This window comes from Xyrauchen texanus, chromosome 33, assembly GCF_025860055.1.
Source record: "Xyrauchen texanus isolate HMW12.3.18 chromosome 33, RBS_HiC_50CHRs, whole genome shotgun sequence".
NCBI lineage: Eukaryota > Metazoa > Chordata > Actinopteri > Cypriniformes > Catostomidae > Xyrauchen > Xyrauchen texanus.
Window position 1 is genome coordinate 39,852,068 of NC_068308.1, and position 15,242 is coordinate 39,867,309.

Consider the following 15,242-nt stretch of genomic DNA (forward strand, 5'->3'; position numbering starts at 1 on the left):
GCAGTAAAAGCACAGTTACTACCGCGATTACTGCATGTAAAAAGCACAGTTACTACCGTATTACTGCAGTAAAAGCACAGTTACTACCGTATTACTGCAGTAAAAGCACAGTTACTACCGTATTACTGCAGTAAAAGCACAGTTACTACCGTGATTACTGCATGTAAAAGCACAGTTACTACCGTATTACTGCAGTAAAAGCACAGTTACTACCGTATTACTGCAGTAAAAGCACAGTTACTACCGTATTACTGCAGTAAAAGCACAGTTACTACCGTATTACTGCAGTAAAAGCACAGTTACTACCGTATTACTGCAGTAAAAGCACAGTTACTACCATATTACTGCAGTAAAAGCACAGATACTACCATATTACTGCAGTAAAAGCACAGTTACTACCATATTACTGCAGTAAAAGCACAGTTACTACCGTATTACTGCAGTAAAAGCACAGATACTACCATATTACTGCAGTAAAAGCACAGTTACTACCGTATTACTGCAGTAAAAGCACAGTTACTACCGTATTACTGCAGTAAAAGCACAGTTACTACCGTATTACTGCATTAAAAGCATAGTTAATTTAACCCGCATCAAACCTTTCACTCAACTCCCCACTTTGTACAAAAAACCAAAACAAAAAATCCTTCATTTTATGTATTATTATTAGTATTAAAGGACATTCACTTGAAGTTGCAGTTTGTCTCTATTTATTTATATGAATGTAAAGTTTAAGTAACAGAAATCTTATGATGCCTAAATATCAGTTGCATTAAATCATTGTAAGTGCTCAAACAATCATGATGTGTGTCACTTCAAAACAACATCATTTACAACATTAACAGCGCAAGAAAGTGAATAAACACAAAAACATGTTGTAGCATGAGTTAAAATAATACACTTTGGCTCATAAATCTTTAAACAATGTAATAAGAAAGTAAACTGACATTACAGTTCAGTTCTGCTGTGGTTAATAATGGATGAAAAGGAAGAGCTGAAATACAGTAGTAACATTTTTCACTTTCAGACTGAAATTCACACAAATATCCAAAACTCAAGATTTACTGTAAATTCTCTCATGTGTGTTTTTATTTGTTGTCACTCTCTGAGCATCTCGAGGTTTAACATCAGGCCTCCTTCTGCTCTCAGAACCAGGTTATAGAGACGCCGGACCGGTTTGGGTCCCGGCAGAATTCTGAACATCATGAGAGTCCGAGCGACCACCACCTTTATCTCTGCCATGGCAAAGTTCTGCCCGATGCAGTTCCTAGCAGAAACACACAGACGTGAGAGTGGCCGGTCTGTGATTGGATAAGGATCTGAGAAGAGAAAGCATGTGATTGGATGAGCTGTACCTGGGTCCTGAAGAGAATGGAATAAACGCATGAGGAGATCTTCCCTTTGAGTTCTCGGGGTCGAACCGCGCGGGGTCATACACCTGCACAGAGATACGGGAATGAGGACTGACTTCATTCACTGTAGATTACATCAGTGTTGTGTTCTCACCTCTGGATCGGTCCAGACATCAGGGTTATGGTGAATCCCATAAATACTTATCAAACAGAGACATCCTGCAGACAGACGATGGTCAAGGTGAATCTCATTAACAATAGTCAATATTCCCTTAAAATATCAACGCATTAACAGTTCATTAGCAGTCAGACCTCATTGTGTGTGTGTGTGTGTGTGTGTGTGTGTGGTGATGTCATTAATACCAGGTGGAATGACACATCCTCCAGGTGTCTTCATGTTCTGTGAGTAGTATCGTGTCAGTGCCAGCACAGGCGGGTGAAGCCTCAAACTTTCCTTGATGCACATGGTGGTGAATGGCAGCTGGCTTAGTTCTTCCCTACAGCCAATCAGAGTCAAGCAAAATACTGTCAAATGATTCCCAAAGATCCAGAGTGATCACCAAAGACTGGATGTTTGTAACAGCATCCCACGATTACTGTAGTCTGCATACTGTGCAAAGGTGACGTAAACATTTGCCTAAAGTGCAGCGTAAATACTGTCTAAATATTTTGCACATTTGACTCATTATTTGAATGAACTGTCAAAATGAAAAGTTCATATATGGCTTAAAATCATTAGATTTATGCTTAAACTCAAAACATAAACTTTAGATTTTCCTTTGAATTAAAAATAAAACTATGTACCCCCCAAAAAAAATCATATATGTAAATTAAATAATTTATTTTATATAATATAATATAATATATATAACTTTTATATTTTCATTTGAATCAAAAAAGCATGTTTTAAAAAAATTATAAATATTTTTAAAACAAGAATAAATACTTGAGAATCAGACTGATATTAAGATTTGTTTCAGAGAACAACATTTTGTGAAGTTTATGCTTAAAACCAGAAAATAAACGTGTTTATTTTAAAATAAACATTTAGATTTGCCTTTGAATTAAAAAATTAATTATGTATTAAATATATATCAAATATATATCAAAAGAAATAAATATATATCATGTGTGTGAATTAATTAATCTATAAAATATAATATAAATATTTATATCAACTTTTGGATTTCCCATTGATTAATTTAGTCTAAAAAAATAATTTATTTAAAAAAAATATGTATGCAAATTAATTAATTAATTAATTTAATATAATATAAATATTTATATAAACTTTTTTGATTTCCCGTTGATTAATTTAGTCTAAAAAATAATTTATTTAAAAAAAATAATGTATGTGAATTAATTAATTTAATATAATATAATTTAAAGAAACTTTTAGATTTCCTGTTCATTAATTTTGTCTAAAAAAAAAAAAATAATGTATGCAAATTAATTAATTAATGTAATATAATTTAAATATTTAAATAAACTTTTAGATTTCCTGTTGATTAATTTAGTCTAAAAAAATTATTTATTTAAAAAAAAATAATGTATGTGAATTAATTAATTTAATATAATATAATTTAAATATTTAAATAAACTTTTAGATTTCCCATTGATACATTTTTTTGTCAAATAAATAATTTACTTAAAAAAACTATGTATGTAAATTAATTAATTTATATAATATCATATATATATATATATATATTTATATAAACTAATAGATTTCCCGTTTAATAAATTTGTCATTTATTTTCATATTTTCCGGTAAAAATATCTAAACATCCTTAAAACAAGAAAACAATACTTAAGAAGCAGATATTAATTTCTGAATATATTGAATTTAATTTAATTTCTTAACATAAACCAAAATGACATACTACTGTTTTCTATCATACTAAAGTTATTGTATAATTAGTATCAGAGGAATAAAGTGTGTTCAGACCAGCTGACGTCCGTGTGTCTGTCCCGCATCACTGATGTGATTTCATCCCGACAGCGCTCCTGATATTCCTGATGCATGGCCAGATTATAGAAGATCCAGGAGAGAGCGCTGGCCGTGGTGTCATGACCTGAACACACACATCCGTGATGATTTGATCATACAGAGACTCAATAAATGTGAAAGTGCCACTCACCTGCAAACATGAACATATCTGCATGTGCTTGAATCTCCTTGTTGGTGAGTCCTTCTCCATTCTCATCCTGTGCACAGCAACAGTACAGTCATTATGAGGCCGGGAACATTCTAGAAGACACGTGGAGTGTGCCACTTACTTTTGACAGCAGCAGTATATCGATGAGGTCTGTGTCTTTCTTCCGGTATCCTCCTGTGTATTCCAGGTTTTCATCAGGGGTGTTTGCGGACCCCTGCTGGTTGAGTTGTGCACGGCGCTCTTGCACAATATTAGCAGTAAAGCGGTGTACGATGTCACAGGCCCTGCGGAAGAGCCGTCCCTGTTCGGAGCGCCAGTACAGCCAGCCCCAATGATAAGGAAGATAATGCTGTCTCTGAATGACCAGTTTAGACAGCTCAGAAATAGCTGTGATGTACTCGCTGGGTTTCCTGAGAGAGAGAGAGAGGGAGGGAGAGGGAGAGGGAGAGGGAGGGAGGGAGAGAGGTGAGAGAGAGAGGGAGGGAGGGAGAGAGGTGAGAGAGAGAGGGAGGGAGGGAGAGAGGTGAGAGAGAGAGGGAGGGAGGGAGAGAGAGGTGAGAAAGTCAGTCACTCAGGTACATAAATTAAACTACTTCCACAGAATTAAGACGGATTATAAATTGGCACCATATTTGATCCATATTAAAGATTATAGACAAAGAAAGCTACTGTCAAAGTATCGTCTGAGTGAGCACAGTCTGTCTGTAGAGACGGGTCGACACGGACAGAACCGGAGACCCAGAGAGGACAGACTGTGTTCACACTGCACTGAAGGAGCCTGTAGAGGCAGGTCGACACAGACAGAACCGGAGACCCAGAGAGGACAGACTGTGTTCACACTGCACTGAAGGAGTCTGTAGAGACGGGTCGACACGGACAGAACCAGAGACCCAGAGAGGACAGACTGTGTTCACACTGCACTGAAGGAGTCTGTAGAGACGGGACGACACAGACAGAACCAGAGACCCAGAGAGGACAGACTGTGTTCACACTGCACTGAAGGAGTCTGTAGAGACGGGACGACACAGACAGAACCAGAGACCCAGAGAGGACAGACCGTGTTCACACTGCACTGAAGGAGTCTGTAGAGACGGGTCGACACAGACAGAACCGGAGACCCAGAGAGGACAGACCGTGTTCACACTGCACTGAAGGAGTCTGTAGAGACGGGTCGACACGGACAGAACCGGAGACCCAGAGAGGACAGACTGTGTTCACACTGCACTGAAGGAGTCTGTAGAGACGGGTCGACACGGACAGAACCGGAGACCCAGAGAGGACAGACTGTGTTCACACTGCACTGAAGGAGTCTGTAGAGGCGGGTCGACACAGACAGAACCAGAGACCCAGAGAGGACAGACCGTGTTCACACTGCACTGAAGGAGTCTGTAGAGGCGGGTCGACACAGACAGAACCGGAGACCCAGAGAGGACAGACTGTGTTCACACTGCACTGAAGGAGTCTGTAGAGGCGGGTCGACACGGACAGAACCGGAGACCCAGAGAGGACAGACTGTGTTCACACTGCACTGAAGGAGTCTGTAGAGACGGGTCGACACAGACAGAACCGGAGACCCAGAGAGGACAGACTGTGTTCACACTGCACTGAAGGAGTCTGTAGAGACGGGTCGACACAGACAGAACCGGAGACCCAGAGAGGACAGACTGTGTTCACACTGCACTGAAGGAGTTGTGGAGGATGAACTTCTCTTCCTCACTCACTGCAGTAAATATGAGACCATTAGAAACACTCACTTTACACAAATAGCTCATATTCTACCTGAATTCCAGGACATAAATGACGTAGACAAACTCTCGTATCTAATGGGAGAGAAAGTGGAGTGTGTTCAGCTGCAGCGCAGTATGTGTCATCCTGTCATCACATGAGGGCGAGAGACTGACCCCTCATCAGATTACAGCTCTAGTCAAACTCATATTTTAATTGATTTGTTTTTTGTTTTTCTCTTCTCCTTCCTCATTGCTCTCTGTTTTTTCCTTTTCGTTTGTATTTATTTTTATTTGTTTATTATTATCATTATTATTCATTTATTGTATATACATGTTGTTGTTTTTTTATGTTTGTAATGTGTTTATTACTGCTTTGGCAACATTGTACACTGTATACAGTCATGCCAATAAAGCTCATTTGAATTGAATTTAATTTGAGGTGAGAGAGAGAGAGAGGGAGAGAGGTGAGAGAGAGAGAGAGGTGAGAGAGAGAGGTGAGAGAGAGAGGGTGAGAGAGAGAGAGGGAGAGGTGAGAGAGAGAGAGAGAGGGAGAGAGGTGAGAGAGAGAGAGAGAGAGGAGAGAGGTGAGAGAGAGAGGTGAGAGAGAGAGGGAGGGAGAGGGGTGAGAGAGAGAGAGAGGGAGAGGGGTGAGAGAGGGGTGAGAGAGAGAGGTGAGAGAGAGAGGTGAGAGAGAGAGGTGAGGGAGAGAGGTGAGAGAGAGAGGGAGTGAGTTTGAGTTTTAAAACACTTTATTAAAAAAAAACTGTTATTTCAAGGCCAAACAACAAACAAAAAACACTACATGATTTTAACTACCTTAATTCACGTATAAAAAATAACTCATCATTTAGTACGGAACACATACCAACGTCACAACACCATTCAATCTCAAAACCATTGATTGCATTCATCATTTTGTAATAATTAAAATCAACAAGAATTCTTGATTTAAACATATTCTTAAAAACTGATACAAGTTGTTGTGCATTCCTCTGTTCTATTTCATTCCTTCTGGAGATATAAATCGCTAATTTGGCTTGACCAACAATAAAATTCATTAACTGACACTTATATTTCTGTTGTCTACTATACTTAAAGCCAAGTATAAAACATTGCTTTGTAAAACAAATCCCTAATAAAGAAAATAAAAATTCTAAAAGATCAAAGAGAGGACAAAGTCTGTCACAATTCATAAAACAATGGAATATTGTTTCTCTCTCTGAACAGAAAGGACAATAATCATTTACAGTGGGATTCAGTTTCGTCACAAAAGCGTTAACAGCGATTGCACCATGTAAGATCCTCCACTGGAGATCTCCTGCTCTTTTAGTCAATGGTGGTTTGTATAGTACTCTCCACTCTGGTTTCATTTCCTCCATCATTCCCAGCTTGTCTCTCCATACTGTGTCAACTCTGTCTTTTAACGCATGTTTATTTATTATCTTCACCATACATCTGTATATCACCTTTCCTTTAACTGTACAAAAATCAACATTTTCATTTTTATTCAAACACAACAGTGGGCTGTTATACGAGGTGTTTTCAAGATCAGGTGTAATTCTGATGTCTGGAAAAAAGTCATTAACGTCAGGGGAAATGTCACCCATACTGTATCTCCGAGTAAAGCTCTTTCCTTGGGGTTTAATTTCAAGTCCAGTTTGTTCAGAAACTTTCTGACAAATCTCACTGATCTTATGTCCAGATGTATAGCAACAGTTTCTACATTTTTTAGTTCAGGTCCTGCTTTGTCAATGATATCTTTCAATTGTAGTAATTTCTTTGACACAAGCAAGTCTTTTAGCCCTGGCACGTCATCTCCTGACACATCAAGGCGACTCCCAAACACCACAGGTTCCTCAAGCAACCAGAAAAGAGATGTAGCTGACTCTGTCCATTTATGTTTAAAAAGTCTCCACGCTTTAAAAAGACTTTTATAAAAAGAAGGTAGTCCAGTCAAATTCAGAAGAGTATTATCCGTTAAGAAAAGAGCAGCATGAAGTCCCATTTCGTTCACTCCACCTAAAATAGTTTCCACACTAAATTCTGAGGTCCCGTCAATAGACGCTGAATGAACTGTAGCCGATAAGTCGCTCCTCTGCTGACGAGATTTACCAAGCCTTGACCTCCTTCATCCCTTGGCAGGAAAAGAACACTTTGGGGTGTCCAGTGCAAATTGTCCCAGAAGAAATTAACCATTTCTCCTTGAAGCTTAGGCAAAAGTCCAACTGGAGGATCAACACAAGCAAGTTTATGCCATAACGAGGACCCCACCAGATTGTTAATTATAAGCGTACAACCTCGATACGACATTTTGGGAAGTAGCCATTTCCATTTCTGGAAAAGCCCTTTGACTTTTTCTAACATACAATCCCAATTCTTTTGAACAAAATCCTCATTACCTAAGAAAATACCAATATATTTAAATCCGTCTTTCTTCCAGATTAAACCTCCAGGTAAACTGGGAGTTTCTCTACTCCAATTACCCATTAAAAGGGCCTCACTTTTTCCCCAGTTAACTTTTGCAGAAGAAAAATTTTTAAAACGGTTAACAATAATCTCTAATTTTTCAATATCATCAGCACTAGATATAAAAACAACTACATCGTCAGCATAAGTAGAAAGGTGCAACGTGACATTACAGTGTGGAATAGTAAAACCACTCAGCTCAGTTCTTAACTTATGAAGCAGAGGTTCAGTGGCCAGTGAGTATAGCATTCCCGACATGGCACATCCCTGTCTAACTCCCCTTTGAATTTCAAAAGGAGCACTCAAACCACCATTGACTGAGTATACTCTCAATGTCACGATACATGGCCTCAATCATATTTATATAACTCTGACTAAAACCAAAAGCTTCTAAAACATCTCTCAAATATGCATGTTCTACACGGTCAAAGGCTTTTTCCTGGTCCAACGAAATTAGACCACCATTAACACCAAATAACCTTGAAACCTCTAGAACATCTCTGACCAATGATATGTTGTCAGAGATTGACCTATTGGGTATACAATAATTCTGATCGCAATGTATAACTTGACTCAGAACTTGACTTAACCTTGAAGCTAGAGCCTTTGACACAATTTTATAATCTGTACATAAAAGAGAAATCGGTCTCCAGTTACTTATGTTTTGGAGATCTCCCTTCTTAGGCAACAAAGTAATAACAGCTCTTCTACAACTTAATGGTAACAATCCTTTATTCAAACTGTCATTAAAAACCAAAAAGAAATCTTCACCAATCACTGGCCATAAAATTTTGTAAAAATCAACAGGAATCCCGTCAATGCCAGGAGTCTTTCCATTTTCCATACTCATCATAGCAGTGTATAATTCACTTTGTGACAGAGATTGTTCAAGCATAGAATTGGACTCTTCATCAATCTTCGGAAGATCATTAAGAAAAGTGAAGTCATCATCTTCTCTTTGAGACAATTCACATTTGTACAGGTTTGAGTAGAAAACAACAGCATGTTTGCGTATTTCACTAGGCTCAGTAAGCTCTTTCCCTGTATCAGAGCGTAATGAATGAATGATGCGACTTTGGCCATTCTTTCTTTCTAAATTGAAAAAAAATTTAGATGGTGCATCCATTTGTGAAATGCTTTGAAAGCGGAGAGCGGATTAACGCCCTTGAGCTTTTATACCCAATAAGTCTGCAAGCAATTCATTTTTTTGGATTTGCTGCTTTCAAAACAATCACCATCACCTGTAGAAGCTGTACTCAAAAGTTCTATGATTTCATTTTCTAGCTTTTCCATTGACTGAGCCATTTCTTTAGTGACATTAAGAGCATACTCTTGACACAACTGTTTAATGTGGACCTTTCCACAATCCCACCATTGTTGCAAAGAAGTATAAAACTGTTTTTGTTTCTTAAAATTTTCCCAAAACAAATTAAAAATTCCAATAAACTTTTTAATCATTTAAAAGAGATGTATTAAAATGCCAATAAGCACTCTTTACATGCACAGAATTAATAAACATATTACAGTGATCTGAAAAACCAACTGGAATTATTTTACATTCTCTAGCAAGATTTGCTTGATAATTAAACACATAAAGCCTATCCAGCCTTGCCATAGAAATGAGATTATCTCTACAATGTGCCCAAGTATATTGTCTGTGGTTGTGATGCACATTCCTCCAAACATCACATAAATCAAAAGCTCTTATCAATTGTGTGAGAGCTTTTTGTGAGGCAATATGTGGCTCTAAGAGATTCCTGTCCAATTTATCATTTTCAGTACAGTTAAAATCTCCACCAAAAAACAATAATTCATCTGGGTTTAAATCTTTCATAACAACACTAATTACATCAAAAAAAGCTATTCTTTCAGCCCCTTTTGTGGGAGCATAAATATTTAAAAAATTCATTATAGTGTTTTCAAACTTGGCTTTAACTTTTAAAAAACGGCCTTTAACTATTTCTTCTATTTCATAAGAAATTGGTAATGATTTCTTTGAAAACAGAACAGCTACTCCTCCACTATTAGAAGACATATGACTCAAAATAATTTGCCCATCCCATTCTTTTTTCCAGTCTACCTCATTTTTTAAGTCACTATGTGATTCTTGAACAAAGGTAACATCAAAATGTTTTTGTTTTATAAATTGAAACAAACACGTTCTCTTCTGAACGTCTCTAGCAACATTTAAATTAAGGGTTCTGATTTTAAAATCGCTCATAAAAAATGATGTTTTAAAAAGACATGGGCTTAAGTAATTAAAAGAAACAGTCAGCAAGGCTAATATTTCTACCAGAAAAAATAAGTTACAGCATATCTTGTTTTTCATCATTAAGGCTTTGCTTTCTCAGTTTACTCACAATTTTTCTGAGACGGTAAACTTCTTTATCTACAAAAGCTCCTTCTTTCATTAGAATTTTTGCATCATTAATAAAAGTTGAGCGATCAGGGAAGTAATCTTCAACTTGAACTCCAGGTAGACCTTTTGTTTCTTTCAAAAATGTGCTAATTTCCTCAACTTTATAAACTATTGTCTGATTTTCATTTTCAGTTTGCGATGAAAGATAAGAACAATCAGAACTAGAAAAAGTTCGTCGAGACAAACTTTAAGTTGGCTTGTGAAAGTTTGGACCAGAAAGTTTGAAGAAGTTTAAAGTAGTTTGAAGTTTAAATTAGTTTAAATTAGTTTAAAGTAGTTTATAGTTTAAAGTAGTTTGAAGTTTAAAGTAGTTTATAGTTTAAAGTAGTTTGAAGTTTAAAGTAGTTTATAGTTTAAATGAGTTTAAAGTTTAAATTAGTTTGTAGTTTAAATTAGTTTAAAGTTTAAAGTAGTTTATAAAGTAGTTTGAAGTTTAAAGTAGTTTATAGTTTAAATTAGTTTAAAGTTTAAAGTAGTTTGTAGTTTAAAGTAGTTTCAGGTTTAACTTAGTTGCTAGATAGATAGATAGATAGATAGATAGATAGACACTCAGATAGATAGATAGATAGATATAGATAGATAGATATTTACCCTCAGATAGATAGATAGATTTAGATAGATAGATATTTACCCTCAGATAGATAGATAGATAGACACTCAGATAGATAGATAGATAGAGAGATAGATAGATAGATAGATATTTACCCTCAGATAGATAGATAGATATAGATAGATAGATATTTACCCTCAGATAGATAGATAGATATAGATAGATAGATATTTACCCTCAGATAGATAGATAGATAGAGAGAGAGAGATAGATATTTACCCTCAGATAGATAGATAGATAGATAGATATTGACCCTCAAATAGATAGATAGATAGATATTGACCCTCAGATAGATAGATAGATAGATAGACAGACAGACAGATAGATGCTAGCACGTTTTTAGCATTTTTTAGCACTTCGCTAGGCGATGCTAGCATGTGTTAGCATGATGCTAGCACGTTTTTAGCATTTTTTAGCACTTCGCTAGGCGAAGCTAGCATGTGTTAGCATGATGCTAGCACGTTTTTAGCATGTTTTAGCACTCGCTAGGAGATGCTAGCATGTGTTAAGCATGATGCTAGCTGACGTTTTAAGCATGTTTTAGCAGCTTGCGCTAGGTGATGCTTAGCATGTGTTAGCATTATGCTATGCACGTTTTTAGCATGTTTTAGCACTTCAGCTAGGCGATGCTAGCATGTGTTAGCATGATGCTAGCTGACGTTTTTAGCATGTTTTAGCACTTCGCCAGGCGATGCTAGCATGTGTTAGCATGATGCTAGCACGTTTTTAGCATGTTTTAGCACTTCGCCAGGCGATGCTAGCATGTGTTAACATGATGCTAGCACGTTTTTAGCATGTTTTAGCACTTCGCTAGGCGATGCTAGCATGTGTTAGCATGATGCTAGCACGTTTTTAACATGTGGCTATGAAGATTTTAGGTCATTACTTATTGGCTGCTTGATAATATAAATCCTCTGAGGGAGAGAGAGAGAGAGAGATGCAGGGCTGACAGGCCCTTTTTGTCTGTGTGTGTGAAAATGTCAGTTGGGATTTAAATTTCTGAACATTCCGCAATGTTAAGTCAATGGGAGTTTTTTCCGAGTTTGATCGTCATTTTTAGGAAAACCGTAAGTCCGATCAGTTAGAAAAGATATAGCAACTCGAGTCAGAACAGTTTGAGTGTCTGAGCCGAGTTTGGAGTTTGTGGAGTTAAAGCTCTAGGAGGAGTTAGATATAGAAATTTCACCGCTAAGAAGAATAAGCGGAATAATAATAAGTTTAAATAGGATTTCAGTAAGTTGGCTCTTACAAGCCAACTTAAATACTGGAATCCGTGGAATCACTGTCATTATCGGAGACATTATGAAGCTTTCAGCCTCAGTTTTGTCTTTTTTTTGTTTAATGTCTTTGCTCTGATAGACTTTTTTCCTTTTAATAGGGACTTTGAAGATTGATTCTGTTTCCATCTCCAATTCACCAACACCCTCACTGACCTGTTTATCAGTAGGTGTCATTTCATCTCTAGTTACAGTGATATCACTGCTTAGATTACCCGTCTCATAAACCATGAGACCAGGTACAGAGAAACCACCCGCAGTAACCTCAGCCATAGTGGGTTTATTCCCAACCGACCCACCAGCACCTGACTCGACAGCAGCAGGAGCCACAACATCCTCTGTGACAGACACAGCTTCAGCAACATTACTCTGAGAGTTTGTCTGTACAGTCACATTTTCATCCGCTTTATCAGGACACGCACGTATAAGATGGCCAATTTTGCCACAGCCAAATCATTTCATTATGCTTTCAGACGTTGCATAAACAGTGTAGCTAAAATCCTCGACTTTAACATTAAAGGACAGGTTCAGCTCGTCAGCATTGTTTTTCAGGATCATGTAGACCTGTCTCCGAAAAGATACTACATGTTTCAGCAAGAGTGATTTACAGCTAAGGGCGATTTTCCTAAAGGGAGAGACTATCTTACCAAAGGCAGACAATGCTTTAGCGATACTTGCATCAGAAACAAAAGGAGGAACATTTGACAAAACAATCTTTCTGGAAGGACTACTAAGAGGAAGTACAGGTGTAAGAGTATCATTAATCACGACTCCCTTTTGAACAGCCTCATTAGCTTTTTCGATCGTGTTTAAAAATAGAACAATCGCGTTGCAACCAACTACATTGCCAACCGCTAAAGCACATTCCTCTACACTGCATTTACACAAAATCTTAACCATGACGCCGAGTTAGCCCATCACTACTCGTAACACCTGAAGCAGCCATGCTTCCCGGCAAAAAAAGACGCCGGGAGCACTCCCACAACTTTCTGTAAAGAAAACTGCTCTTTTACACCAAATAACACACAAAAAACACAAACAAACAAACTACAGAAAAAGTTAGAAATCACACTCAAACTCACCACACGCTTCTCACTCGCTCCGCAATCGCTCGCACATGCGCACAGACAGAGAGAGAGAGAGAGAGAGAGAGAGAGACTGTGCTCTCAGAGAGAGTGAGAGAGACAGAGAGAGAGAGAGAGAGAGAGAGAGAGACTGTGCTCTCAGAGAGAGTGAGAGAGACAGAGACAGAGAGAGAGAGAGAGAGAGAGAGAGAGAGAGAGAGAGCAGAGACTGTGTTCTCTGTGCTCTCAGAGAGAGAGAGAGAGAGAGACACCTCTATTCAAACTCATATTTTAATTGATTTGTTTTTTTTTTTTTTTTCTTCTCCTTCCTCATTGCTCTCTGTTTTTCACTTTGTCGTTTGTACTTATTTTTATTTGTTTATTATTATCATTATTATTCATTTATTGTATATACATGTTGTTGTTTTTTTTATGTTTGTAATGTGTTTATTACTGCTTTGGCAACATTGTACACTGTATACAGTCATGCCAATAAAGCTCATTTGAATTGAATTTAATTGAATTGAGAGAGAGAGAGAGAGAGACTGTGCTCTCAGAGAGAGTGAGAGAGACAGAGACAGAGAGAGAGAGAGAGAGAGACTGTGCTCTCAGAGAGAGAGAGAGAGAGAGAGAGAGAGAGAGAGACTGTGCTCTCAGAGAGAGTGAGAGAGACAGAGAGAGAGAGAGAGAGAGAGAGAGAGACTGTGCTCTCAGAGAGAGAGAGAGAGAGAGAGAGAGAGAGAGAGACTGTGCTCTCAGAGAGAGAGAGAGTGAGAGAGACAGAGAGAGAGAGAGAGAGAGAGAGAGAGAGACTGTGCTCTCAGAGAGAGAGAGAGAGAGAGAGAGAGAGAGAGAGAGACTGTGCTCTCAGAGAGAGAGAGAGAGAGAGAGAGAGAGAGAGACTGTGCTCTCAGAGAGAGAGAGAGAGTGAGAGAGACAGAGACAGAGACAGAGAGAGAGAGAGAATTTGAATTTGAAAAACACCTTTATTACAAATTCTCTCTTTTTTTTTTTTTTTTTTTTAAACTTAAAACAAACTAATTAAAATAAATTACATAAATTGAATAAAACAAAGATTGTCATTTACAACAGAGCACAAAGCCCCTCCATAACACCAAACATCCTCAAACATGGCAAGACATGAAGTAGCTTTATAAAACCTAAAATCAATCAAAATTCTTGACTTCACCATGGCACTAAACACAGACACCAGATTAAAATCCTGATTTTTTCAATTTTACCTTTTCGACTCATATATATTGCCATTTTACTTTTGCCCAAAACAAAATTTAACAACTGACACTCTCTCTTTCGTCTCTTTGTATATTTAACCCCAAAGATAAAAGCTTGCATTGAAAAATCTTCATCAAAAGACCCAAACAAATTTTGTAAAACCTCAAATAAAGGTTTAAGTCTATGACAACTCATAAAAACATGAAAAACAGTCTCCCTTTGTGAGCAAAATGGACATTCATGGCCTACCTCAGGATTCAACACAGATATAAAGGCATTTACAGCAACAATACAATGTAAAATCCTCCACTGCAAATCTCCAATTTTCTTATTTAATGGTGGCTTGTAAAAATTCTCCAATTTGGCTTAAAAACTTCATCCAAACCTAACACCCTTCGCCAAGGTGTATCAGTTTTTCCATTTAATGCTTTTTTATTAAAACACTTCACACATGACTTGTACAATCTCTTTCCATTCACATCTTCAAAGTTCAAAACCACTACTTTTTCAGCTTCCAGAAAAATTCCACCTTCCTCCTCTAAATTAGGTGAAACCATCAACCTTGGAAAAAAATCATTATCATTGGGAGTAATTTCTCCCTCACAATGTTTCTTAAGTAAATCAGTCTCTTCCTCTGTAAGGATAGTCTGTATCATTCGTAATAGTTTTTCAACCACTCGAGTGGATCTAAACCCCAATTGTGTTGCCACCGCATCCACTTCAATAAAATCTGGTCCTGCCAGACTCATCAATTGATCGAAGAGTCACCACTTTAGCCTTTACAAAGGCTTCTGTCATTGACACTGATGCATTAGTGATGTCCAGTCTCGCACCACAAAGCAAAGGCTCTTCCAACAGCCAATACAATGATGTGGGAACGCTTCTCCTTTGGAGTTTAAAAAGACTCCATACTTTAAAAAGATTCCGATAAAAAA

General features: G+C 37.5%; 1 protein-coding gene across 2 annotated transcripts in view; it reads right to left on the reverse strand.

Moving 5' to 3' along the window:
• Nucleotides 1-666: 666 nt before the first annotated feature.
• LOC127626466 (cytochrome P450 4F3) overlaps nt 667-15,242 on the reverse strand; it is a 41,804-nt gene continuing 27,228 nt past the window's right edge. Inside the window, exons 7-13 of one of the 2 annotated variants that reach the window (XM_052102256.1) lie at nt 3,633-3,921; nt 3,494-3,560; nt 3,301-3,427; nt 1,716-1,849; nt 1,507-1,571; nt 1,356-1,438; nt 667-1,267 (exon numbers count right to left, since the gene is read on the reverse strand). In XM_052102256.1, coding sequence (XP_051958216.1) covers nt 1,099-1,267; nt 1,356-1,438; nt 1,507-1,571; nt 1,716-1,849; nt 3,301-3,427; nt 3,494-3,560; nt 3,633-3,921 — 934 coding nt within the window. In that variant the 3' untranslated portion in view covers nt 667-1,098. The remainder of the gene's footprint in view (nt 1,268-1,355; nt 1,439-1,506; nt 1,572-1,715; nt 1,850-3,300; nt 3,428-3,493; nt 3,561-3,632; nt 3,922-15,242) is intronic. The other variant, XM_052102255.1, reaches the window with a different exon arrangement.